This window comes from Buteo buteo, chromosome 17, assembly GCF_964188355.1.
Source record: "Buteo buteo chromosome 17, bButBut1.hap1.1, whole genome shotgun sequence".
NCBI classification, from domain to species: domain Eukaryota; kingdom Metazoa; phylum Chordata; class Aves; order Accipitriformes; family Accipitridae; genus Buteo; species Buteo buteo.
The window spans coordinates 30,668,451-30,693,349 of NC_134187.1; the positions used below are offsets into that span (position 1 = coordinate 30,668,451).

Consider the following 24,899-nt stretch of genomic DNA (forward strand, 5'->3'; position numbering starts at 1 on the left):
GACGGAGAGCCCTCGGGGGGAGTGGGGCAGCCCGGGGGGGGGGGTGTCCCGTAGGGCCGGGGCAACACCCCGCAGCGGGGGGATCCTGCATCCCACGGGCAAAGGGTCGGCTCGGCGAGGTCGGGGGGCGCCGCCAGGCCCGGGAAGGGGGGTGGGCTGCCCCCCGCCCCGTCGGTCCCTTCTCGTGGGGCGGCGGGCGCCGGGACGCCGGGTGCGCCGGCCGCCCGTGGGCGGAGAGCGGGCTCGGGCGGCCCCCCCACCCCCCTCGGGCCGTGGGCGGCGGAGCCGGGAAGCGGCGGGGCCGTGGGCGGAGGATGTGCGTCAGCCGGGGGCAGCGCCGGGCCCTGGGAACGGCCCTGCCGCGCCGGACGCCTGGTCGCGGGGGGGGCGTGGGAGGGGGGCGGCCGGCCGAGGAGGGGAGGGGGGGGAGCTGGAGCTGGACCCCCGCGTCGGGGACTCTGCCCACGGGGGAGCCACGGCTGTCCCCCCGCGCACCCCACTCCCCCCAGCCCCGGGGACGTGCCCCGGGCCCCGCCACGGCCCCCCCGGGCAGGAGTGCGCGGGGGCGGCTGGACCCACGCCAGGCGCCCGGCCGCGCCAGCCGCGGTATAAATAGCGCTGAGCCACGCAGGGCCGGAGACGGGGTGGGGGCCGTCACCCTCCCGCGGGGACCGGGGTGCTGCGGGTGGGGGGATTTAGTGCGCCTTCTCCCCCCCGCCCCCCAAGAAACCTCCCTCCGCTCCCTGTCTCGCTGCTCTGGGGCAAGGCCTGTGCCGTGGGGGTGTTCACGCTGAAGCCTATCGATGGCAGCCTGTGTCTGCCGGTGACCGGGAGGCTGAGACACAAACCGCCAGCCCTTCGCAAGGGGCTCTGGCGCCCCGGCACGCGGGACAGAACGGGCCGGGGGTGCTCCTGGGATAGGGCCGGGGGAACGGGGACGGCGGTGCCGGGGAGCATCGCCACGCCTTGCCGGGTTGCTGCAGGAACCGGAGGTGCTGCGAGCGCAGCCCGCGGGACCCCGGCCGGCGGGGGGGACGGGGGGCTGCACCCTCTGGGGACCGCCAGGTTCCCGCGGGCACGGCCCCGTGTGCTGCCGGCCCGGGGTGCCGGGTGCCCCCGCGAGCACCGGTCCCCGCACACCTGCGGGTCCAGCCCGGGGCCGGGGGCTGCGCGACCCCCCCGACCGGCGTCCCCTCCGCCCGGCGCCGCCTCCGGGGGGTCCTGCCTCCCCCTACGGACGGACCCCCAGTGCCTCGCGTGTCCGCCCCGGTCCCCCGCGCGTCCCGTCCGGGACACCGGCCCGGTTCCCCGCTGCCCACCGCAGCAGCGGCTTGCCCGGGCTGCGGGACCCCCGGTGCCGCCGTGCAGGGCGCCGGTCCCCGCTGCCCCCCCTCCCCCCCACCTCCCGGTGCCGCTGCGCCTCCCGCCCGAGGGGGGGGCCGGTGCCGCCGCCTCCGCCCGCTGCCCCCCCCCCCCCGCCGCGGCCGCCCGCGCTGCGCTCGGCGGGGGCGGCAGCCGCGGGATCCGCCCCCGGGGCCTCCCACGCCGCGGCGCAGCCGGGGCCGCTGCTATTTCACGGTACCGCCCGTGTGGGCGGCGCGCAGAAGCGGCGCGGCGCGGCGGAGCGAGCGTGCCCGGCCCAGCCGCGGGACCCCCGAGCCCCGGGACCCCCCGGCCCCAGCCGCCGCCAGCGCCCGGTCCGCCGCGGAGCGCCGTTCCCGGAGCCCCCCCCCCCCGGCATACGGCGGCCGCGCACGGGGCGGGCGTTGCGGCCGGAGGCGGCTCCAGCCGGCGGTGAGCGACCGGGGGGGGGGCGGCGGGAGGGGACGGGGGGTCCGGGGGGACCTGCAAGGGGGTTGGGGGGGACGGGACGGGGCACCGGATGGGCCCGGGCCACCGGCGGACACGGAGCAGGGCGGGGGACCCGGGGGCGGATGGCCCCGACGGGACCGGGACGCCGGCGCATCACCGGCCCTGTGCCGTCGGGGATGGGGAGGGCTGGGGCGGCCCCGGGCGCGTGTCCGGGCCCACGCCGGGGGGGTGCCGGCGGCGGGAGGGGGGGGGCTGGGCACGGCCCCGGGTGGGGAGGGGGGAAGGGGGGGGCCCCGCTTGTCTCTGTGCCGTGTCCGAGGGGGCTGTGGCCGTGGGGTCCGTCCCAGCCCGGGGAGCACGGGTGGGCCTGGGTGCCCTGTGGGGTTTGGGGACCCTGAAACACCCCGTGTCACCCCGTCCCCCGGGGGCAATCTCCACCCCGTACTCAAGGGTGGGGAGGGGGCTTCTTCTGCATGTCCCTCTGTCCGCCCCCCATGGTGACACCGTCCGTCCCCGCAGGCTCACCATGGCCCTGCCCCGCACGCTGGGGGAGCTGCAGCTGTACCGGGTGCTGCAGCGCGCCAACTTGCTGGGCTACTACGAGACCTTCATCCAGCAAGGGGGGGACGACGTGCAGCAGCTCTGCGAGGCGGGCGAGGAGGAGTTCCTGGAGATCATGGCGCTGGTGGGCATGGCCACCAAGCCCCTGCACGTCCGCCGCCTCCAGAAGGCCCTGCGCGAGTGGGCCTCCAACCCAGGGCTCTTCAGCCAGCCCGTCTCGGCCGTGCCCGTCAGCAGCATCCCCCTCTTCAAGCTCTCTGAGGCCGGCGGGCGCAAGGCGCTCAGCAACGGGCACGCCAGCCCCAGCGAGGCCGCCGGCAAGGGGGGCAGCAGCACCGGGACGCCCCCGGCCCGCAGTCCCACGGAGCCGGGAGAGAAGCTGTCGCCATCGGCTGCCCCGCCGTGGCCGGGGAGGAGCACCCCCGAGTCGGAGGGTGGCGGGGACGAGGAGCCGGGGGGTCCCCCCTTCTCCCCGGGTGGGAGCGGTGGCGACCAGCCGGCGGGCACAGAGGTGCTGGAGCCAGAGCTGGCACGGACAGTGGCAGAGAGCGTGGAGCGGCTGCTGCAGAGCTGCCCCCGGGGCGGCGAGGCCGAGCTGCGGGCGCTGATGAAGCTCAACAAGAAGCTGGCCAAGGCTGTGGGGCACATCTTCCAGCTGGAGGATGGCGACCGGCACAAGGAGGAGGAGATCCGCCGGCACAGCGCAATCTACGGCCGTGGCGAGGCCCGGCGCCGTGAGGGCAAGCAGCTCACTCTGCACGAGGTGGGCAGCGTGGCGGGGTCCACGCTCAAAGGTCCTGGGGACGTGCTGGCTTGGGGTGGGGGCCAAGGCAGCTCTGGAGGTGGAGGCGGGGGGACAGGCTCTGGCCCAGGGAGGAGGTTGGAGTGGGGGCTCCATCACAGAGGGGTTGGGAGCCAGGGTACGCTCCCACCCAGGCGGCATCTGCCTGCCTGGAGCAGATGCCGCCTTTGCCGTGGGGTCCCGTGGGCGCTGCTGTCCCTGTCCCCGCTCACGCATCGTCTCTGCCCCCAGCTCATCATCAACGAGGCGGCCGCCCAGTTCTGCCTGCGGGACAACTCGCTGCTGCTGCGGCGCGTCGAGCTCTTCTCGCTCTCGCGGCAGGTTGCGCGGGAGAGCACCTACCTGTCCTCGCTCAAGGTCGCCAGGTGAGCCCAGACCTGGCAAACCCCCACCTTGCAGGCCCGGGGGGGGTCCTGGCCGTCACCTGCTCTGCGCTCCCAGGAACTGCACCACAACCCAGCGCTTCTGGATGGGAACGGGACCCTGCAGCCCCAAGTTCCCCTTTCCCTCACGTGTGCTGTTTTGTCTAACCTTGGCGGTGGAGAGGATGGCAGGGATGCCTGGCACTGGGGGCGGGGGGGGCCACTGGGGATGCCCCATCTCCTGCCCTCTTCCCCTAGAGCCCCAGCCTGGCGTGTGCCGGATGCCGTGGCCGGGCTGCCTTTTCCCTTCGCTCTCCAGCTGCTCCCCCCCCCCCCTTTTTACCACCCCCAGCTCCATCTGCGCCAAAGCCTCGATCCGCGCCGCCCCCCGGCACCGCCCTGCCCGGGCGGCCGCCCACGCTTGCCGCCGCGGCTGGCGCTGCCCGCAGCGTGGCAGGAGGCCGGGCGGGCATGCCTGTCGTGGGGCCTCTGCACAGCCGCCCCCACGCCTGACACAGCCCCTTCTCCTCCCCCCCCCACAGGGCACATCCCGAGGAGAGCGGAGCCACCATGGCCAAGCGGCTCAAGCAGGAGGTGGGTATGCACCCAGGGGTGCGGGGGGGGGCACACAGCCGCATGCATGGGGGTGCAGGTGCAGGTGGGTGCGCATGCGCGTGCAGGTGTGCACACCTGTGAGCGTGGGCGGGCGCTCGCCCACACCTGGGCGGGATGGTGGGGTGTGCCTGGGGCTGCCCGCACTGTCTTGGGCAGGCAGCGAGGGGCTCCGGGTCGGCGGCTGTGGGGCTGGTGCCGTGCGTGCAGCTGTGGGCATCCTGGGGCGGGTGGGTGCAGAGCCCCTCGGCAGGATAGGGCCCGTCCACGGTGCTCTGCGCTCACCCGCGCGCTTTTGGCAGGCGGGAGAGCAGAGCCGCTCCGAGCTGCTGCCGCTGCAGGTGGGGCCGGAGCCCCCCGGGACCGCGTACCGAGCCAGCCTGGAGGAGGACGCAGCCAGCCTCTCTGGGGAGAGCCTCGACGGCCACTTGCAGGGTGAGTGGGGGCCCCTTCCCATCCCGGGGCGTCCGTGGGCAGGCGGTGGCCGGCCCCCCCCTCCACCAGCCCCTCAGCACTGACTCTCGCCCTTCTCTCCGCAGCGGTGGGGGCCTGTCCCCGGCTGACGCCACCGCCTGGCGCGGCCCCCGACGTGCCCCTTGGCCTCCCCCCCCACGGGCTCTGGAGTCGCCACATCCTCCAGCAGACGCTGATGGACGAGGGGCTGCGCCTGGCCCGGCTGGTCTCGCACGAGCGCGTGGGGCGGCTCAGCCCCTGCCTGCCGGGGAAGCCCCCGGGACCAGGTGAGCCCCCGTGGGGCTGAGGGGTTGCCGTGGACAGGGGTGCCCAGATGGCACTGCTGCCTTCTCCCTACGGAAGCGGTGCCCTGACGACATCTTCCCTGTGTCCCCACAGAGTTTGAGGACGGGCTAGCAGAACGGGGTCCTCCAGCTCCCCCGGATCCCCCCCGCGGCACCATCAAGGTGGAACAGGAGACCAGCCGGCAGTGAAGCCCCCGCAGCCCCCCACCACCATTAACGAAGCAATAACGTGCTGGGGGACGGGTGCCGGCGGCGCGGCGGTGGTGCTCCGGGTGCGGAGGAGAGCCAGCGAGGGCTTGGCCACAGCCCCCCCTGGGCCCCATCCCCTCCTGCACCGACGCTCTGGTTACCTCAGCCGCGGCGGGATGCGCCTCCCCGCAGCAGCAATACCCTCGTCCCCACCAGGCTCTGGGCCCCCACCGCCCCCCCTGGGGCTGGGAAGCCCTCGATGGACTCGAGCCCCCTGTACAGACCCTCTTGCCCGCACCGGGCTGCCCGGCCCCCCCGCCTCGTCGGCTCACCCCTCGTGCTGACCATCTCTCCCCCCCCACCGCCACCCCGGGCAGCTTCGGGCAGGCGAGCCGTGTCCCCTGGCCCCGTTACCGTGCAGGGACAGGCGCTTTACCACCGGCACACGAGCCGCGTGCAGCACCGCGTGCTCCCACGTCAGCGCTGCCACCCACGCCGGGCACACGGTGCTGGCGCACACAGCCCCGCGCACACCCCCGCAGCGCCCACGCTCCAGCCGCCAGCCCCCCCCCCGCTCTCCGCAGCGCGCACGTGCAAGCGCACCGTGCACATGCATCGCGACCACCCCCCCCCGCAGCACTGCATCGCCCGCATGCAGCATTTCAGCTGTAAATATCCCCCCGCAGCAACCACAGCTCAGCGCCAGCGACGGCGTGCCCCCCCCGCCCCCGCACGCACACCCGCAACACCCTGCGCCCCCCACCCGCACCCACCCCCCAATTAACTGTGTGCGCTGCCGTGCAGGGCCCCTGTGCCGTGGGGTGTCACGCGTGCCGTGGGGTGTCACGCGCGTCCACCCCCTCCCAGCACGAAGCAGGCGGCGTTTGACGGGCACTGGGGCAGTCCTGCCCCCCCCCCAGCCCCTCGGGGCCCCTCCTGCGCCCCCCCCCATTTCCACAAGCCGTGCCCAGCCCCAGGGTCCCCCACCCCCTTAGGACTGTGTGGTGTCTTTTTAGAGCATTAGCAACTCTTCCTTTGTAACGTGTACAGTAGATTATTTATTTTGTTATTTTGGAATAAAACTTTATTTTATGGCTTATCTTCCTGCCCCCACACCCCCAGGCTCCCTCTCCGTGCCACGTCCCCTCTCCCAGCTGGGGGGGACAGCTCACAAACCCCAAAGCAAGCGCTGACTGCAGGTGTGCGAGGGGTCTGTCCCCCCCCCAGGACCAGTGCAGGGGGTCCCAGCGTCCCCCTGGCCCGGGGAAGGGGGAGGCCCCGTCACGCACCAGGCTGGCACCTCCACCCCAGCGTGTTTCCCGCTGCTGCCTCCCGCCCCCGCAGCTGACTCATCCCAGCCCCCACGGGGCCCGAGCCCGGCAGCGTGGGCTGGGGGCACCGCGCTCGGCTGCGGGCACCCCCCCACGCAGGTCAGGGCTCCTGCGCCTGCACCCCCTCACCCGCCGCCTCCCTGGACTGCGGCCCCCGGCAGCGGCGTGGGCGGGCAGCGGCTCTGTACTCCAAAGTGCAGCGTATACACGAGGGGGGGGTAGGGTGTTACCCAAAGTGCTACCCCCCCCATCCTCCCCCCCCCGGAAAATCCCCCCCCTCCCCTGCCAGAGCTTCCTCCCCAGCACAAGTTGTATCAAGTCCAGGCACCCAGACAAGGGTGGGGGTGTCACAGTCCAACTCCCCCCCCCCCCCCCAGCAGCCCCCCAGCTTCCTCACGCGTGCCCTGGCCGGACACTGTCATCCCACCTAGACTCCCCCAGTCCCCAGCAAGAGGCGTTGGGGCTGGGGTACCCGCTGCGCTGCAGGGGGGGTGTGAAGGGGGGGCACAGCGTGGGGCCCTCCAGGGACACCTCCTGCAGGAACTGGTCGAAGTCTGAGCTGGGTGGCATGTCCATGCTGGGCGGCATCCTAGGGAGAGAGGCGGCAGGGTGACTTAGGGCAGCCCCCCCCGGCCCCCCCTGCTGACCCCCCACGCTTACCACCTTGGGGAGCTCTGCAGCGGTGGGTCCACCATCGACGTGAACGGAGCCAGCTCGGGCATCTCCTCATCCTGTGGCTCCGGCGAGGGGCCCCCAGACAGCAGCTGCGAGGCCTCCCCCGTCATGTACTGGTCGGGCATGAAGGGCCTGAGGGACAAAGAATGGGGGGGGCTGATGTAGGTCATGGGGTACCTCCCTGTCCCTAGGGTGCTTGCCAGCCCCAAGGCATAGCGGGGGAAAGTGTTTGGTTTGGGGGGGGAGGCTGGGGTGGGTCTCAGCATAGGGAGCACCAGTAGCGCAGAACACTGGGCGCACTGGTCAGTTGGGGAAGGTCCCTCCAGGTCTGCCCACCCTGGGGCCGCAGCACGGTCAGGAGAAGGGGGGACAGGGCAGGGTGCCCCCCTCTCTGGCCACGTGCCAGGTCTTACAAAGGATTCCTGAAGGCAAGGTCTTGGCAGCGAGGCAGCACAGGGTCCATGACCAGGGACGGTGAGAGCATCGGTGACGTGCTGCAGCGAGAAGGAGCAAGAGCACTTAGAGGTGGGGGAAACACCACCTGGCCACGGCTGGGGGTAGTGGGGGGCCCACCCTGCCCCCTGCCCTGAACCAGCACCTGCTCCTACCTGGGGAAGGAGGACCCGAGGCTGTCGGGGACCATCATGTTGATGTTGCTTTCACCTGTGGGGTAGCCCATGGGGACAGGCTGGGGGCAGAAGGGAGCAGCAGGGCTGCAAGCGCAGACAGAGGAGTCAGCGTCCGAGGGCGTTCTCTACCACGGCCCCCTCCACCCCAGCACGTGCCTGGCAGAGCAGGTCCGCGCCTGCCCAGGGCACGGCCAGGCACAGAGCTGGGCACTTACCCGATGGGGCCGAGTACTGACTGCAGGCTCTCTGGGTGCAGCTCAGGCTGCAGCAGGGGCAGGCTGATCATCTGAGCCTGGGGGGCCTCGGGGGGGCCCCCTGCAGCACTCTGCGGCTGCTGGTCCCTACAAAAGCACATCATCCCCATCACCACAGGCGGGACTCTGGAGACTGGACCTCACACTGCGCAAGAGGCGCGTGTGCAAGTCAGCGCTCACTCACAGACAGGGTGGTGCGCTCGCAGACATGCTCCACTGCAGCTCGGGACACCCGTGGGGGATTCCCCACTCACGAGCACATCCCCATTTTGCCCAGTCAGAAATCCCCCCGCCCAGCAGTGATGCTCGGGCTGGCCCGGTGAGGTCTGTGCAAGCCCTGGCCCAGTGCAGCTCGGCCCCGCGGAGGGCAGTGCCTGCGTGCACAGCTCCTGCGCGGCCGTGGCCCCACATGTACACCCACCTCTCGCTTTCCACTGTCATCTTGATGGCGGTGGAGACGTAGCCCCGGCCATCCTTGCCCGTCTGCTCTTCTGCTCGGAGAGGAGAAGCATCCATGAACCACCACCCCAGCACGGGGCCACGCCGTGCCAACCCTCTTTGCCAGCACCGGCTGCCCCTGCAAGCTCTGGGGCTGGCAGGACCTGAGTGAGACCCCAAACCCCTCTTCCCTCCCAAACCCCCCTGCTTCTCCCCACAGCATTGCTGGGGAGGCAGATGCGAACCCCGGGGCCCATCTCTGCTCCCACGCACTCACTGTTGTAGTGACTCCCAAACGCCTGGTCCTTGGGGGTGTTGGGGTAGAGGTTGCGGAGCTGCCCCAGGTCCCGGATGCGGTCACCGAGGGATCGGATGGACAGGTCTTTGGCAGAGAAGGGCTGGATGTTCTCCACCTGGCTGGAGCCTGAGGGGAGACACAGCTCAGGGCTCCGTAACACCCAACGTCCCCAGGCCATGACACCTCCCCTTCACAGCACTGAGAGCAGCCGCTGTCCCCCCATCTCACCGTCCTTGCCCCGGATGACATGAGCGATAGTGACACCCCCGATCTCCGAGTCACTGAAGCGGAGCAGGAAGGTCCCGTCAGGCTCCGTGCTCAGGAGCTTGCAGACGTACTGCTTGCTGATGAAGCCGATGATGAGCCTAGAGGGATGGACAGATGGGAGAGTGGGCCAGCACCAGCGTGGATGGATGGGACCAGGACTCCCCAGATCTGGCCCTGGAACAGCCACGAAATCCTGCTTGGCCCCTGGGCACACACCTGTCTGACCAGTAACTTTTGAGGCATCTCTTGGTGAGGTCGAGGACTCCATCAAACCACTGCCAGAAGGTGAATCCCCGACCAGGCAGGATCTCCTGTGACAGAGAGAGGGTGTGAGGCTCCCCAGGCCACGCTGGCCCCTGCCCACCCCCGCCAGCCCTCCCAGTAACCTTGTTGAACTGAGCCCAGGAGACACTGCGGCTCTGGAAGTCCTCGAAGCTGGCACTGTGGTCGTTAAAGATCTTCTGGGCCAGGAAGAAGTAGTGGTCCTTGAGAAGCCCCTTAGTGGTCTGCACCTCCGCCATGAACTTCAGATTCAGTGTATCACACATCTTCTCCCAGGGCACCCGCTCGGCCACCACAAAGGGCACCCGGTCCTGCAGCAAGGCAGGATGGCATCAAGACAGCGGCTCACCCGCAGCCCTGTCCCAGCCCACCGCATCCCACCCGTGTGCCAGGGTTCCCGCTCCAGCCTGCCGGTCGTTCCCATCCCAGAGCTGGACCCAACACCCGCGGCCCGGCAGCTCCTTTCCTCGCCCTGCGGTGCTTCCCTCCGGCTTGTGGCACTCACAATCTCGGAGAAGGCGTTATCCCACAGCACGGTTGCTTTGGCATTATTGTCCTGGTTCCCGTGGACGATGACCACGATGGGCAGAGACAGGACCTGGGGGCAGAGTGGCCCCCTCTCAGCCCTGAGACCACCCCGAGTGAAGCGGGGCTGGCTGCCCTGGGACTGTCGCAGCCCAGCATGGGGCTCGGCACCAAGCTGTCCGGACAGGGCCTGGGCACCCTGTGGGGGAAGGCTCAGCACTGCCCGGCCCCATCCCGCGGGAGAGGGGCCAGTACCTGGAGGTGGACGGAGAGGTTGCTGGGGGTCAGGGCCACCGTGGTGCTGAACAGGACGGCACACTTCTCCTCTGTCACTGACTCGGACCCCTTCCGCTCGCAGCGCTTGATCTTCTTCAGCAGCTGGGGAGGGGAAAGCTGAGCGTCACCCCTGGGCAAACACCAGCCTTGGGCATCCCCAGCCCACCCTCCCAGATAGCTCTGCATCGGGGCCTCCCAGCACCCCAGCGGAGCTCCCAGCCCGTCCCACGGCTCCTGTATGGCCCTCACTGGTGGCACTCACCACATTCTTGAAGTTGGCACAGCAGGTTCCACTGGTGGGGTTGGTCTCCAGGGCCACCACATTATGCATGATCTCCCCCGTGCTCTCGCTGGGCAGAGGAGGGGGTCAGGGGGGGTGCAGCAGTGTGGCAACCCCCTCAGCCCCGCGCTGGCTGTCCAACTGCTCACCTGAGGGCATTGCTGTAGGCACTGAGCGCCAGCTCCCGCGCCTGCTTCTCCGTCACCATGTCAGCCCGCACCATGTAAGGCTTGGCCGATGTCTTCAGCAGCTGGGGCCCCAGCAGGAACCGGACGCTCGCCTGGAACTTGGTCTGGGTCTTCAGCACCTGTGGCGGCTGCTTCTCCACCAGGAAGGAGCTGGGGAACAAGGGGAGACAATGGTGCCCGGCACGACACCCCCACCAGCTCTGCAACCAACCTCTGCAGACCCACCTCACCCCTCCACCACCACAGCCCCCCCGGCCTGCTACCTCTTGACCAGGCTGGATAACACCTCATTGAACCGCTCCAGGAGCCGGGGCAGCAGCTCAGCACCCAGCTCTGCGCTCGCTGCCATCACCTGCTGGTGCAGCTGGAAGTAAACCTCGACCAGGCTCTCGCACCTGCCGAGGGAACCATGGGGAAAGGGGCACCCTCAGCCAAAGCAGAGCTGGACCACCGCTCTCCCAGAGCTCCTCGGGCCAGCGGGCTCCCTGCTCCCAGGGGAGCAGAGGGAGCAGGAGGGTTGCTCTGGGTCCCCCATCTCTGCCCCATGCCACCTTCACCTCTTCTGCAGCGGAGCTAGGTTCTCCTCAAAGAGGGCCCCGTTCCCTGCCAGCTGCTGCTGCCTCTTCCAGATTTGGATCCTCTTCAGTACCTGCTGCTTGGCCGCCTCCAGCTCTTTCATGGCCTCCAGGATCAGGGTGGGCAGCTCCTGTGGGGCAGCACCAGCCACGGGGCTGCGCATTGCACCATCCCCCGGCAGAGACCTGCAGCTCTACACCGTCTCCCTCAGGGCACCAAAACCCTCGGCCCTGCACTGCCTCCCTGCCCCAGAGCTGGTCTGCACCTTCCCCAGCAGGCAGGGCTGCCAGCTTTCCCCCCGCTGCCCCAGACCTCCACTCACGCTCTCTGGGGGTTTCGCTTCTGGCTTCAGCTGCGGGTCCCGCACGTTCAGCTGCAGAGAGGCTGCGGAGGAAGGACGAGGGTGGCCCTGTTAGCGCTGGGAGCTGGCGTCTGCACTGCACTGCCCAGCACCCCAGGGGGGGCACGCCGCCTTCGCCGTGCCCCACAGCAGACCCACACCAAGCAGGGACCCGTCCCGCCCCGGCCCCTCACCTGCAGGACCATCCCGCAGCGCCTGGATCTCACGGACACGGTGCTGCAGCCGCTGCAGCCCCAGGCTGAACTTCAGCTCCTCCTGCCGCCGGTGGAAGCTGAGGGGCAGGTGGCAGTCCTGGGGCAGAGCAGAGTGGGGTGAGCAGGGCTGGAGCTGGCCCCGTGCCTCGGGGCGCCCCAGGAGGGGGGCAGGGACCACGCACCCTCTTGAGCACAGCGGCCTTCTCACCCTCCAGGATCGCTTTCAAGACAGCCACCAGCCGCAGTGGGTCCCGCCGGTAGGCATTCTGCAGGGGAGCCAAGCCCGGGGCATTAGCAGGGCAGGACATGAGGACCCCAGCCCCAGCCCCCTCCCACCCCATTTATGTGTTTCAGGCCCCCTTCCCAGAAGGAACGGTGCTAAGTCAGTCAGACTCTGGGGGTTCATGACCCAAAGCGTGGGACAGACCACAACTTGCTGCTGTTCTGACAGAGCTAATTTCCAGCTTTAAAACCACTTTAAACTGTGCATAAAAAAAAAATGAATCGAGTTCAAATTAAAAAAAAAAAAATCAAACCAAAGCAAATTCTCTATTTCTGCAAGCATCTCCTCCTCCTCTAGAACCACCAGTCTGACACCTGCTGAAAATTCTCCCAACTGCCCTGGCCTGGGTGGATCAACGCTTTCCACTGAAAAGAGGGAGAGGAATTTCCCTGCTGGCTCCAGCTCCCTGCGTCCCATGCCAGCTCCTCCGGCCTTCGTGCATTTCCCAAATTAGCTACTTCCCAAAACAGCAGCAAAGCGCGACACTGAACCGCCGGACGGCGCGCTCGGTGGCTTCCTGAGCTGGCTGGGAGGAAGCTCCGCAACCCACCCCCCGGACCCCCTGTACCTGCCCCGCATCCTGACGCGGTGCTGGCAGCCCTGGGCCAGCACAGGGGCTCTGCCAGGGCAAACCCTGCCACCCCGGGGTTCAGGGGAAAAAAGGCCCAGGTTTGGTCTCCCACCCCACTCCCCCCAGCCACTTCCCTGGCCCTGCGTTTACCCATCTTTTGGGAGAGTACCCAGCTCCCACTGCCTGGGCGGCAGCACCAACAGCCAGCGCTTCCCCCGCTCTGTGGTGGGCAGCCCCTGCCACCCGGCCAGGCTCCAAAGTGGCAAGGAGCTCGGGAGAAACAAGGGTTTGCTGTTACGGGACGAGGGAACGGTGGGAGGAGGGAACACGGGAGGGTGGTTCTTCTTGAGCATTTTAAATAAAAAAAACTAAGCTGAAACATCTGCGCATTTTCCTACAACAATTTCAAAAAGTAAGCAACAGTCTTGTTTTGGAAATTTACCCTGCTCCCCAGAAGTTATGACTAAAGCTGACCCCTTCCCAAATGTTGTGTATTAAAAAAGTCTGTTACCAAAAAAGCAGAGCTTTCAACCAGAACGGGGCTCTGGGAGCAAGCACCACTCAGCCCTTATGCTAAGAGCTTCGCTGGCAGGAGAGAGAGTGCAGGGGTTAAATCTGCAATCACAGAGGGTGGAAGAGAGACAGAGAGCAGTTCAAACAGACCTCGATAAGGAGAAACAGCCCAGAAAAAGAAGCCCAGCACACACACGCACACACGACAGGAGGAAACGCGGCGCAACACACGGCACCGAGAAAGGAGGAATCAAACGCTCAAGCAGAAAATGGGGAACATCTGGTGAGGTGGCCGCCCGGGTGCTGGCAGCTGGGGGCGAGCGGAGCCGTGGGCCATCGGGGACCGATGCACTCAGGAGGCTCCCCATGGGGTCAGGGTCCAGCATGGGGCCCGGGAGGATGCGGCCACGGTGGGCAGCCGGGCACCGAAGGGGCTGCAGAACCGCAGCAGCGAGGGGAAGCTGGAAAACCTGCGGGCAGGGAGGGGCGGGGAGCTGAGGGGAACCGCAATTGCGGCCGTGACAGCCCGAGCGCTGCGGCGAGCTGGGGGTCAGCCCCGGGACGCAAACCAACCCCTGAAGCGCCCCAAAAACCCTAGTTGCTGAGTCCGCACAAGCTTGTTGCTCACGGACAGTGCTGGCCTTGAAACAGATGTCAAGGGGGGACCGGCTCATGGCATCGGCCCCTTCGAGCAGTGCGTGAACCACTGAGTCCGAAGCATAAAATAATCACATCTTCCTTGGCAGCCAGCTGTGATGCCAGCGCAACACAGCCCCGAGGGTCCCCGTGCCCGGCCCCTGCGCACCTCGATGCTGTTGACTTGCTGGAGGATCTGGCACTGCTGCCCATCGCTGCTGGCAGCACTGCGGAGCTTCTCCAGCATGGCTGAGAGCATCCCACCAGCCATGCTGGTGCAGAAGGCGTCCGAGCCATTGATGAACTCCCTGGAGAGGGGAAAGTGTTGGTTGGATGGGCACGGATCCTCCACCCTCTCCTGTGCAACCTCAAACCCCATGCTCGCTCCAGGGAGGAAGGGGATACCCGCCTTCCTGCCTTCCTGGTGCGTTCCCCAGTGCTGGCTGGATTTCTAGGGGAAATTTGCTGCATGAACAAGAGCAAACTGCGTTCTGAGTGGGATGAGGTGGTTCCCTGAAGACGTGACCTCCCAAAAACCTCTCCCATGTGTACACCCAGCTGCTGCACGCCTGCCCGCCCACCTCCACCATGCCTCATCCCTGCAGCGTGACCTGCACTGCTGCTCCTCGGCCCGAGCTGTGTGCTGTGGGTCCCTGAGCCACGTGCCAGGGACCAGCACCCCTCGCCCACCACTGCAACGCGGCCTTGTGCACTGCTCGTCTGGCCGGAGAGCCATGGCACCTAGTATGGCCGTGGCCTTGCAAGGGAGGAGGACGTGCCAGTGAGGCTTTACTGCCTGCCTGCGTCCTGGTCATTGCAGCGCACAAAGGAGAAGCTCCTTGGAAAGCCTGGGCAAGCCCGTAATGGGGATAATCAATCACTGCTGTTACTGCTTCCTAGGCACAAAAAGGGGATTCTGGCCAGGCTGCGCCTGTGGTTGCTGCCACTGCCAACCCAGTTGCAGCAGTCCAGACCCTGTGGGCACTAATAGACCCTGACCAGCCTCACCCGGACGGCTGCAATCTGTGCCTGTGGGTCCAGGAGCTCCGTTCATGTCCAGTTTGGGGCCCCGAGGCCTTTCCTAGGCTATGCTGCAAGCATGCCTTCCTCTGCTCCCGGCCCTGCCTGCAGCCCTGTCTCCTGGATGGGCCCCTTGGACTGATGCTGTGATCCTGCCTCCAGCCCCCTCTTCTTTTGCTTCTAATCGGATACCCCGTGCAGACCCTGGCCTTCTCACCCACCTTGTCTGGGGCCGTGGACAGGGCCCATCACCAGCACCCGCTTCTGCCCACGCATTCAGACCTGATGGTCAGGCACTGCCTGGGCTGGGTTCCCCCAGCTCGGCCCAGACCCCCAGGGCAGCCGGCCCCAGACACTGCCCAGGCTGATGATGGGTGCGTGAGGAGCTGTGCCGGGGCAGGGCAGAGCCTGCAGGCGCCAGGGCACTCACCAGGGCTGGTTCTCCAGCCATTCGGCCAGGAGACAGCGCAGGCTGCGGGGAAACTCTGTGAAGAGGCCACTGAACTCCTCCGGTGGCATGTGGGAGACGATGTTCCAGAGGGACATCTTGGGAAGTCACCTGCAGAGAAACAGGAGCGGGAACATGAGCGGAGAGCAGGGCAGCTCGGGCGCCGCAGGCAGCTGGAGCACCCAGAGCCCCCAGCCCTCTGCCCAGCTCTGGCGGAGCAAGTGCCGACGGCTCCTCCGGGAGAGCGGGCGAGAGCTGCTGCTCGTCCCTCCACCTTCTGAACCTGCTGCTCAGTAGGGCTGGGGCTGCTGGGGAGGAGGAGGAGGATGAGCAGGAAGCCCAACCTAGGATCTGCCTCTTGGGCAATCCTGGGCAGGCAGGCAGGCAGCCTACTTGTGCCTCAGTTTCCCGCATCTCCGGGGAATCCCCGCACGTCCTGCTGTGGGTGACGCACAAGGACATGTGGAGCGATAGGCAAGCGCTGCTGGTCTTGGCGCAGGAGAGATGGGACAGCTGCCGGCAGCAGGAAGAGTGTGAAACCCCGGAGCTCGGTGAGACTGCTCTGCTGGGGTGGTCTCAGTCAGGAAGCCTGGCTGCTCCCCAAATCCTCCCCAGCTACCTGCCGAGGAAGGTGCCTTCCTCAGGCGTGTCCCGGCTGCCCCCCAGAAACGGTGGGCTCCAGAGCTCATGGAAAGCAATAGGACTGGAATGAGGTGCTAGATGCGAAATTCCACAGGGAAGACCTGGGATGGGGGGTCACGGCCCAGCCCAGACCGCAGGTTCACCACCCCCCACCCCTCCACCCGCCCCGAGCCAGGCATTGCAACCCCGACAGTCCCCCTCCCTGCCCAGCCCCGGCCCCCCAGCAGTGCCTGCAGCCTTCCCGCTCCGTCCTGTCCACGCCGTGCCTCTTCCCAACAGCTCATTCCCTTCTTCCCCGGCGGCCGTCAGGGCCCAGCAGGGCAAGGGGCGGGGGGGCCACTGCACCACCCAGCCCAGACGCACCTCGCTGCTAGTTCCCCCAGACCAGGCCGGGGGCAGAGGCCGGATCCTGCGGCGGGGTGTGAGGGACCAGCAGCTCGCAGCCCAGACGTGGGGCCAGGGCGCCTGCGGGACCCCAGCCAGCCCGTCCGCCCAAGGGCTGGCTTCCCGTCCCCAAAAGCAAACAGCCGAGCAGGGAGTCACGTCACGTGTCCTGGCGGGTCTTGGCCGCGCTGCAAGAGCCGAGGCGCGAGGTGGAGCTGCCAGAGAGAAACCATGCGAGGGGAAGGAAGCCAGCGTCACTAGAGCAACATCACAGAGAGTGCAAAACAACCGCGCCACGGCCTGCACCCGGCCGGCCGCCAGCGCGGCTCCGTCCGCCCCCTCAAGCCGTCCCACTGGGGAGATGGGGTGCACCCAGGGCCGGTGCAGCCCTGGGGTGCTCCGCTTCCCGCGGGAGCCGGGAAACTTGGTGGGACCAGCCCTCCCAGGCAGCTGCGGCAGAGCCCCACGTGCCGCCCTGGGGAGGAACCGCAGCAGACGGGAGGCCGGACCCCAGGGCACGCCAAGCCTGGTGCTTCCAGGAACGCATTTGCTTTCGACTTTGCTTGGCTGGCCAGAGCGAATGGATCCCGATGATTTAACGCAGCGCAAAGCCTGAGGGCTAAGTTTACTCTGGAGGGGTCAACACACGGCGGGAAAAGCACCCAGCGACAGCTGGGAGCACTGCCCTGCTCTCCCCACGGCCCCAGAGAGATTGTAGCTGCTGGCATGCAGGGAACCAAGACAGGAGGGAAAAGCAGCCTCTCATTCCGTGACCCTCAAGACACAATCCCCTCCCTCCTCCTCCCATTAAAACCTGTATTTCTGCTTAGCCCTGGGACGCAGCTGCTGGCTGGTGAGCAGCAACCTGGAACGTAAGCTGGGCATGCCTGAATTTGCTAGGAGTCTGCAGGAGATGGTGTGCTCCTCCTCCCCAGCTCCCAGCTCCCCACCAGCCCAGGGGACAACGGCTCGGAGGAGCTCAGAGAGGGGGATAGGCCCATCTCCTGGCATCAGTCACAGCAGCTCCTTCAGCCCAGCCATGCCCTCCTTCCCTCCCGTCCTAATTTCCATGTTTTCCTGCTCTGCTCCTTCTGCAGAACAGCCTTTCCCTGCCAAGACCCAGCTCTTGTAACAGTACCCCAGCTGGGACTGCGCTGCACGGAGGTTTTCTTGAGAGAAGCCTGCATACCCAGCCCCAGCTTCCTGCACCGTCGCAGGATCAGGCCGCGCAGGGTTTGCTCCATCAGCACCCCCACAGGGCTAGGGAGAAGGAAGCTGGTCATCAGGTGAGGACAGAGATCCAGGCTGGGCGATGGAGCTGCCCCTCCCGCGGGGACCCTCACCCCGGGGCAGCCTGGCAAAAGCAGCAGCTTTGCCACCAGCCCCTGTGGCAGCTTCCAGCCCTGCAGCTTGGCAGTGCTGGGGGAGGCGCAGCTCCTGGCACCGCACCACTCGGCGCAACGCACTTATGCCAACCACGGACGCATCCACTGCAGATGCACCCCAAGTCTCCCACTGGCCCAGCCGCCGCAGGGCTCGTACTCCCAAGGAGGCACCCCAGACCGGGGAGGCTCTCACGGCAGCAAGCGCCGCGCTCCCCAAACTGAGCAAGGGGCCAGCCCTGCCTGGCACTGGGGACGGCAGCAGGGGGGCAAGACCCGGCCAGGGAAGCCGAGGTTGAAGCCCTGAGCAGCAGCGGGTCCCCCGCGGGGCAGAAGCTGCTGCCCCGGGGAAACCCCGCAGCTGCGAGGTGCCTCCAGCTCGATGCCAGGGCAGGATATGACCCCAGGGGAGAGGGAGCAGCCACCCGGGGTGTGCCCTGCGCCCCCCTGCCCACTTCCCCTTCCCAAGCCCCCTCGACACAGCTGTTTTCACTTCCTCCTCTACCCAAGGGGCCGCTTTGCCCCCTCGGCGGGGCTGGGGATCCCCCTGGGCTGGGAGGTCGGGCAGGAGGAGCCCAAGCGCAGGAGGGGCTCGGTGACCCCCACGCTCCCAGTCACGGGCTTTCTGCTTACTCATCGGGCAATGGGAAACTAAGTCCGCATCCCAGAAGCGAGAGCTTCTCACGGCTGTTACTCATTAACCACCAGCACTTCCTGGCAGCAGACTGCAGCCCCCCACCCTCAGGGTCACCTCTCCCCCCCACCGTGACCACAGGACCGGGCTCGCGAGGGACCCTACCCCTAAGCTGGCTCCTGTCTATCCTTGGTGATTTCCCAGCCCAGTGCCAGAGGCTGGTGGGGGAAGGAGCCGGGGCTGGCAGCTTGTGGGCACGCACATCCCCCTGCCCTCCGCGCCCTCCTCGTCCTCCTGGGCGCTGAGCCGAGATTTCCCCGGGGCTTTCTCAGGGACAGATGCTCAGAGGTTTTCCAGTGCTTGACATTCATGACACCTGGGCTCTGCTCTAGCTTTGCCCCAGTGAGGACGCAGCCCCTGAGACCTAGCTGCCTCTCAACACGCCTCGGTTTCCTTGGGCTGCTGGGGAGGCCACGGCTGCTGGCGCTCTCTGGCTGAGGCCAAGGCAAGGGCACGGGACCACCGTCCCAGCCGGTGGGACGCCGGGGACAGCGCTGCACGGAGGACTGTGGAGCCTGCACAGCGGCCGGCCACAGCTGACTGCTCTCTATCAGTGAAAGCTCTTCTGATTCAGAGGAAGAGGAGCACGGCCTTCCCCGGCTGACCCATTCCCAGCATGACTCACGGCACGGGGTGTCCAGGCTGGATCCAGCCCCCAGCTCCCACCCCAGGAGCTCGCTGTCGCAGGGTCCCATCTGCGGGGACCGGGGCGGGGGTCCCGGCGCTCTCCACCACAGCCCCCGCCGGGTGCTTTTGCTTTGCCCCGCGAACCCTTCGCCCCAAGACAGCCGGGTGCCAGCGGCTGCATCCACCTGGCAGCCGGGTGCTTTCGACCTCGGGCCTGGCAACCCCGCCGAGCGCCCGGCCAGGCAACGGGCCGGGCTGCACCTCCACCCGCACGGCCCACGGATGCCTCGACGCCAGGCAGCTGCCCGAGCTCCAGCGCGCTCACCCTGGAGGTTCTGCAGGCCCCGGAGCCCCTTCGCCGTCCCACCCCAAAACGCCCCGCCAAGGGCACGTCCCGGCCGGCCGCTCGGCTCCTCTCCAGAGATCCCAGCTCATCTGCCGGGGGGATTTGCCGGACGCGCTGCCTGGACCCCTGCCCGCAGCCGGAGCCCTGCGGCGGCGAAGAGGTGGCCCCGCCGGGCAGCCCCCGGCAGCCCCCCGCCCCGGCGGGCAGCGCCCCGCCCCATCCCGCCGCCGGGCCCGCCAGCGCCGGGGACGGGGCCGAGGGTGCCGTGGAACGCCCCCGCCCGCCGGCACGGCCGCAGCCCCGGCCCCACTCTGTCCCCCCCGCACTCCCTACCCCCGCCCCGGCCGCAGCGGCGACGGCCCGTGACGGGCACCGGAGCCCCCTCCCCGCGGGCGGGCGGCGAGGCCGTGGCGGCCGGCCGGGGAAGCCGTGAGCCCGCCCCCGGGGGCTAGCCGCGGCCGGGCCCCCGCGCCAGCGGCCGCCGTCCGGCACCCCTACCCGAGTCCCGGGCCGGGAGGTGCCAGGCGGCGGAAGAGGCCCCGGTGTCGTCGTCCCCCCCCCCCCCGCTCCGGGAGCCGCCGCCCGCCCCCGGTACCGGCCCCGCGCCCCCGCCCCGCCCGCGGCGCCGTCGTTACCTGGTGGGAGCCGCCGCTCGGGCGGGGCGGCCGGGCCGGGCCGGGCCGCGCGGCCCCTCACTCCATAGCGGCGGCGGCGGGCGCGGCTGGGCCGGCTCCGGCGGAAAGCGGCGAGCGCCAGGAAGGGGGAGGAGACGCGCGGGCGGCGGGTGCGCGCGGGGGGGGCGCCGGCACCGGACCGGCTTCGGCGGCTCCCCGGGAGCCGGCCCGCCCCGCCGCTGGGCTGCGGCACCCCACGGGCCTCGCCGGCCCCACGCCCGCCCCGTATCGGCCCCGTCCACTCGGGATCCCACGCTCGCCCCGTATCAGCCCCCACCCATCTGCCGCCCCTACACCTGCCCCGTAGCTGACACCCCCCCCCCCCCGGCCGTGCTCCTGCCCTATATCAGCCCCCGCCGCTGGGCTCCGCGGTCTCGCTGCTCTCCCGAGCCCGCCGCTCAGTCCCCAGGGACAGCCGTAGGGCTGCTCCCGGGCCGGGACCCCTCCGTCGAGGGGTGCGTGCCGGGCACCCCTAACCCCGCAGAGCGGAGCGGGCCGGTGGTCCTGGTCTGCACCCGTACTCCGCGGCTGGAGCCCCGGTCCCCGTCCTGGGGTTTAAGCCCGCAGCCTGTGCCGGGCTGTGCCCCGTCCCGTCCCGCCTGCGCTCGCCAGTGCCGGCCCGGCCCCAGGACGGGAGCGGGGTCCCGGGAGCGGGGGGGCACACGGCGTGAGGGGTGCTCGCTGCACGGGAGGCTGGGTGTGCGGGGACCGGACGGGCCCGTTGCCCGCCCCGGGGCGCTCCCGAGGCCGCTCGGACATCCCTCGCCGGAGCAGGGCGGGAGGGGGGGGGGCCGCATCGGGCAGGGCCACCCCGTAGCCGCCAGAGGGCGCTGCCGCACCGCCGGTGCCACCGGGGCGGGGCGGGGGATGCGGGGGGGGGGGCCGGGGCTGCCGGTCCCGGGGCGGCGGGGCCGGTCCTGGTGCAGAACCGCAGCCCCGGGGCCGGGTTCCCGCGTTCCCCCCCGCGTCGCTCCTCACTCCGCGGCGCCTGTGACCCCTCCGTGCTCGTGGTCGTTACGAGCATCAGACGTGTCCGGAGCCGCGGGCGTCCCCCCGTAAGCGCGGCCCCCACGGCCAAGGTGTCTCCCCCCCGCCCCGTCCTCGCCTGCGCCTGGCCCCGTATCCCCTGGCACCCCTTCGCACCGGGGTCCCCCGGGAGGCCGGACCCCCGCCGTGGCGTGGGGCAGATCCAGGCCGGGGCAGCCCTGTCACGCCCCGGCACGGTTCGGGGCTGATCAGCACCCCCGGGGCAGCGCGGCCCCTCTGGGCCCAGCGGCTGGGAAGGGGCTTCCCGGCCCTGCTCAGCCCCGTCTCCCCCTCTGATCCCGGTTTTGGGCAGCATCCCGGTGACCCCGGCACAGGCATCCCTCCATCCGTTGCTCCAGCTGCGGGGGCTCCGGGCCGCAGCGGGACGAGGTCTGGCAGCACATTTGCCCAGGAGGGACTTTGCAGCGGGACCCTCAACGATTGACCCGTGTCGGGGAGGGGTGGCCTCGGGGCAGCCGGTGTTGGCATCCCCCTCCCTAGCCACCCGCATCTGCAGCCAGACCCCTGCAAAGCTCCTGGGGGGCGTGGGAGGGGGGGGCAAGGGGTGGCAATGGCCTTCATCCTGCCAGCTTTGGGGGGCCGTGGGGTGCACTGCCTTGAAGTCAGCAGAGCCCGACAGCGCCCGCAGGGCAGGGGTTGCGTGGGGAGGGGGCTGCATGTGGGGAGGGGGCTGTGGAGCCACCCGGGCAGGCATTGGCCGGGGGCCGTACATGGGAAGAATCCTGGCGAGCGTGCGGCTGCAGCCATCCCGGCCATCTCTGCTCCGCAGAGCTTGTGCAACCTCTGGGGCCTCTGGCACAGCGGTGGGGGGTACAGAGCAGCCCTTTGGACCCCCCCTGCGCCCCCCCCGGGCCATCTCCTGCCTGTGTCCCTGCCAGTCCTTCTGCAGGGGTGGCTTCCCAGGAACATCTGGACCTTCCTCCCAAGCATCTGGTGCAGAAGCAGCAGCCCAAACCAGCTCCAGCCTGCCCTGGCTAGCCACCTCTAGGCTGCTTCCCCCCACCACGTCCGCCAGCACTGCTGCCTCGCTGGGGTGGGGCAAGGGCAGGCGTGTGACATCATTGTTTTAACAGATGACATCACTCGGAGGGGTTGCAGGCAGCTGCCTGACGACGGGTGCCTGCACCACTCCCCATTTCCCCCCCTCGGCACCCGGCCTCAGCCCCTTGCTGGCAGCAGCATGGCAGCATGCTGTGGCAGATGAATGACATCACGGTTCTGGCTCTGATGTCAGGGCTCGGGCTCTGGCTCTGAGATCATAGCCACAGCTGCGGTGGCAGGGGAGGGAGGAGGGGTTCTCCTGGGGCGGCAGAAGGAAGCCGGCCCCGCGGGGACCCGCAGCTGGGGAAGGGACAGGGCGGCCTGGGGAGGGGTCCGGGCTGCCAGACCCCCGCCTGGCCGGCAGCCCCCCCGCAGCTTCGGTTCTGCCTGGGGCCCTGGAGCCAGCCGGATCCCCGGGGCCTTTTAAAACGTTGCAGTTATTGGCAGGGCGGCCCCAGCCCCGACCAGCCAAAAACGCAGATTACGGTGATGGAGACTCATTACCAAACATCCGAGGCAGGATGAGGCGTTCCCTGCAGGGACAAGGATGTTTTGGTGAGACGAGAGAACCGAGGTGGTTTTCCGGGGATGGAGCCGCTGGCCCTGGCCGGCAGGGCTCTGCCGAAACCCCGCGGTGGGCTCGTGGGGCAGAGCCGGCCACCTCCGGCCCATCGCCGGGCACCGATGGCGAGCGGGGGCGACCAGCTCTGCCTCCCTTGAGGGCTGAAGTCGGGCAAGCGAAACGCCAGCCCCGCGGCTGGGCCCCGCCGGCAACGGGACCCCGCTGACAGGGGGTCCGCGCCCCCGTCCCCGGGGCCTGAGCTCTGTTCCCTCCCGCAGGGACGGCCGCAGGACGGCGAGGGTCCCGCCGCTCTGGGAGCCTGCTGCGCCCCTTCCGCTGCAGAAGGCTCCCCCCGGTGCCGCCCGGGGGGTCGGTCCCGCTCCCCGCGGGGGGTCTCTGGGGTTCCGCCGGGTGCAGGAGAAACGGGGCTGCCGGCTCGGCCCCGGCCCCACGTCCTGCTCCGCCGCCCGCGGGTCCCGGCTGGCGCCTGGCTCTCCCGCCCGTGCTTCATCCCCGGCGGTCCCCCTACCCCGGCAGAGCGGAGCGAGGCCACCGCCGGCGGCCCCGGGCTTGCGGGGGCATCGCCGGCAGGGACGGGCAGGGGCCTGGGGGGCGTCGCCGGGGTCCCGGCGGCAGCACGCGTGGGCGCGGGACCCCCGGTGCCGCAGGCAGACCCTGCCCCTGCCCGGTACCTATACCGTACCTATACCGTACCTATACCGTACCGTGCCCCTGCCCAGACCCGTCCTCGGGACCGGCCGGGGGGGGCGCAGCCCCGGCAACGCACGCGCATGCGCGCAGCGCGGCCGCCGCGTAGGACCCCCCCCCCCCCAAACGTGCGCGCGGGCGCCCCCCCCTCCCCGTTTCGCGCTCGCGCGCGGCAGCAGCGGCGGCGGCGGCTCGAGGCCGGTGACGTCAGGCGGGCGGCGGCGCGCGCTCCATCCATCTCTCCGCGGCGGCGGCGGCGCGCGCGCGCGCGCGCAGCCCCCCGCCCCCGCCCCGCCGCCCCCGGCGCCGCCGCCGCCGCCGCCGCCGCCCAGCCCGGAGGGTCCGCCCGCCCCGTCCCGTCCCGTCCCTCCCCCGCCCGCCCCCGCCCGCGCCCCCTCCCTCCGCGGATGTCGGTGCGCGGGCCCGGGACGCGCCGCCCCGCGGGCAGCACGGCGTGAGGAGCCGCCGCCGAGCCGCCGGCATGGGGCCGCTGCTGCCCCTCGCCGGGTGCCTGCTGGCCCTGCTGGCCGCGCCCGCCGCCCGCGCCCTCGAAGGTGAGTCCGGGGCCCTGCGGGGCGGCGGCGGGGGCGGCCGGTTCCCCCAACCCCCCCCACCCCCCCAGCGGGGAGCGGTGCGGCGGGGACGCCCGGCGGGCTTGGGGTGGGGGGGAGCGCCGCAGCCGCGCGGCCCCGCGGCCGCTGTCGGGGGCGCGGGGCCGGGAGCGGCCGAGCTCCGGCGGGGCCGCAGCGCTCGGCCGGGCCGGGGAGGGGGCGGGAGGCGCCGCGCGTCCCCCCGCCGCGGCGGGCAGCGCCGCCGTGACAAAGCAAGAGCGGGCGCAGCCCGGCCCCGCCGCGCCGCGGGAGGGACGGCGGGACCGGGGGGGGGGGGGCACCGGGAGCCGGCTCGGGCGGCGCGTCCTTCCCCGCCGGCCGCCCTTCCCCGCGCCCCTCCGCCGCGCCGCAGTGCGAGGCTGCGCCCCCCCAACGCCCCGTCCCCCCTCCCAGCCGCGGGTGGCCGCTCGCTCTCCCCATTTTCTCCCTCTTTGCCAGTTTCTGGTGACTTTCAGCCCGCCCGCCATCCCGTTTTCCTCTGGAATCTAAAGTTTTCCCTACAGCCGAGCAGGAAAGTTGGAAGCCGGCGCCGCTGCGGGAGCCGGGGCCGGCGGTCCCTGGGGGGGCCGGGGGTCCCTGGGGGCTGGGGTCCCCCCCCGCTCCCGGGGGACGCCCCTGACAGCCCGGCCTCGCCCCACACTCCCGCTCTTGCGTAACTGGGGCTGCTGCTGCTTCTGCTGGAGCCGCGACAGCCCCGCTGCGGAGTTTGGCTGTGGCCGGTCTGGTGGCACTCGGAAAATGTTTACCCAGCGATGGGGCTGGCTGTCTGTCTGTCCAGCCTCCCCTGCCAGCCGCTTTTTTCCAAGCTGCGCACGTCTCGTTCCCTGCTCTTATTGATCTATTCAGTAAATACTTTAGCGAGCTCGTCAGCTCAATGGCTGGGCTTTTGATTGTACAAGGGGCTGCTCTTGGCAGCGTGAACGCGTTTAGGAGCTGGCAGCCGAACGAGCCGGGAACCGGCGGTGAAGTTCCTTGCAATGCCTGAATGCGTGGGGCAGGAGGCTGTTTTTCCCTTTAAAAGCAGAGAGGTGGGGGTTCTG

The 24,899-nt window shown here is 69.8% G+C and overlaps 3 protein-coding genes across 7 annotated transcripts in view; 2 read left to right on the plus strand and 1 right to left on the minus strand.

The window, feature by feature from the left end:
• The first annotated feature begins 1,669 nt into the window (after positions 1-1,669).
• On the plus strand, positions 1,670-6,195 carry NAB2 (NGFI-A binding protein 2). The gene is made up of 7 exons (XM_075049715.1): positions 1,670-1,794; positions 2,332-3,136; positions 3,407-3,540; positions 4,080-4,131; positions 4,452-4,584; positions 4,689-4,889; positions 5,002-6,195. The coding sequence occupies exons 2-7, from the start codon at positions 2,339-2,341 to the stop codon at positions 5,094-5,096; spliced, it is 1,413 nt and encodes a 470-aa protein (XP_074905816.1). The 5' UTR covers positions 1,670-1,794; positions 2,332-2,338; the 3' UTR covers positions 5,097-6,195.
• Positions 6,196-6,334: 139 nt separating this feature from the next.
• On the minus strand, positions 6,335-19,982 carry STAT6 (signal transducer and activator of transcription 6). 2 transcript variants are annotated; one of them, XM_075049713.1, is made up of 22 exons: positions 19,852-19,982; positions 15,124-15,252; positions 13,843-13,981; positions 11,853-11,936; positions 11,650-11,767; positions 11,438-11,499; positions 11,097-11,245; positions 10,803-10,934; positions 10,501-10,689; positions 10,334-10,421; positions 10,051-10,173; positions 9,776-9,868; positions 9,375-9,581; positions 9,205-9,299; positions 8,950-9,086; positions 8,701-8,847; positions 8,407-8,476; positions 7,947-8,072; positions 7,711-7,815; positions 7,516-7,596; positions 7,088-7,234; positions 6,335-7,016 (listed from the first exon to the last, which is right to left on the minus strand). In XM_075049713.1, the coding sequence occupies exons 2-22, from the start codon at positions 15,237-15,239 to the stop codon at positions 6,821-6,823; spliced, it is 2,604 nt and encodes an 867-aa protein (XP_074905814.1). In that variant the 5' UTR covers positions 15,240-15,252; positions 19,852-19,982; the 3' UTR covers positions 6,335-6,820. The 2 variants fall into 2 exon arrangements, with proteins under 2 accessions (XP_074905814.1, XP_074905815.1); XM_075049714.1 differs by lacking the exon at positions 19,852-19,982 and adding an exon at positions 16,147-16,277.
• Positions 19,983-23,591: 3,609 nt separating this feature from the next.
• The window catches only part of LRP1 (LDL receptor related protein 1), a 91,473-nt gene continuing 90,165 nt past the window's right edge, over positions 23,592-24,899 (plus strand). For 3 of the 4 annotated variants that reach the window (XM_075049716.1, XM_075049717.1, XM_075049718.1), the window contains exon 1: positions 23,610-23,802. In XM_075049716.1, coding sequence (XP_074905817.1) covers positions 23,730-23,802 — 73 coding nt within the window. In that variant the 5' untranslated portion in view covers positions 23,610-23,729. Of the gene's footprint in view, positions 23,803-24,899 lie in introns of all 4 variants that reach the window. The other variant, XR_012653357.1, reaches the window with a different exon arrangement.

Bases quoted from the DNA above. Each gene is read 5' to 3' on its own strand.
- NAB2 (XM_075049715.1), top strand. From the start codon at position 2,339: ATGGCCCTGCCCCGCACGCTGGGGGAGCTGCAGCTGTACCGGGTGCTG. The intron at 3,137-3,406 runs GTGGGCAGCGTG...CTCTGCCCCCAG, and splicing joins AGCAGCTCACTCTGCACGAG to CTCATCATCAACGAGGCGGC. The intron at 4,890-5,001 runs GTGAGCCCCCGT...GTGTCCCCACAG, and splicing joins GGGGAAGCCCCCGGGACCAG to AGTTTGAGGACGGGCTAGCA.
- STAT6 (XM_075049713.1), bottom strand. From the start codon at position 15,239: ATGTCCCTCTGGAACATCGTCTCCCACATGCCACCGGAGGAGTTCAGT. The intron at 9,300-9,374 runs GTTACTGGGAGG...TCTCTGTCACAG, and splicing joins CCTGGGCTCAGTTCAACAAG to GAGATCCTGCCTGGTCGGGG. The intron at 8,073-8,406 runs GTGGGTGTACAT...GTGCTTTTGTAG, and splicing joins ATGACAGTGGAAAGCGAGAG to GGACCAGCAGCCGCAGAGTG.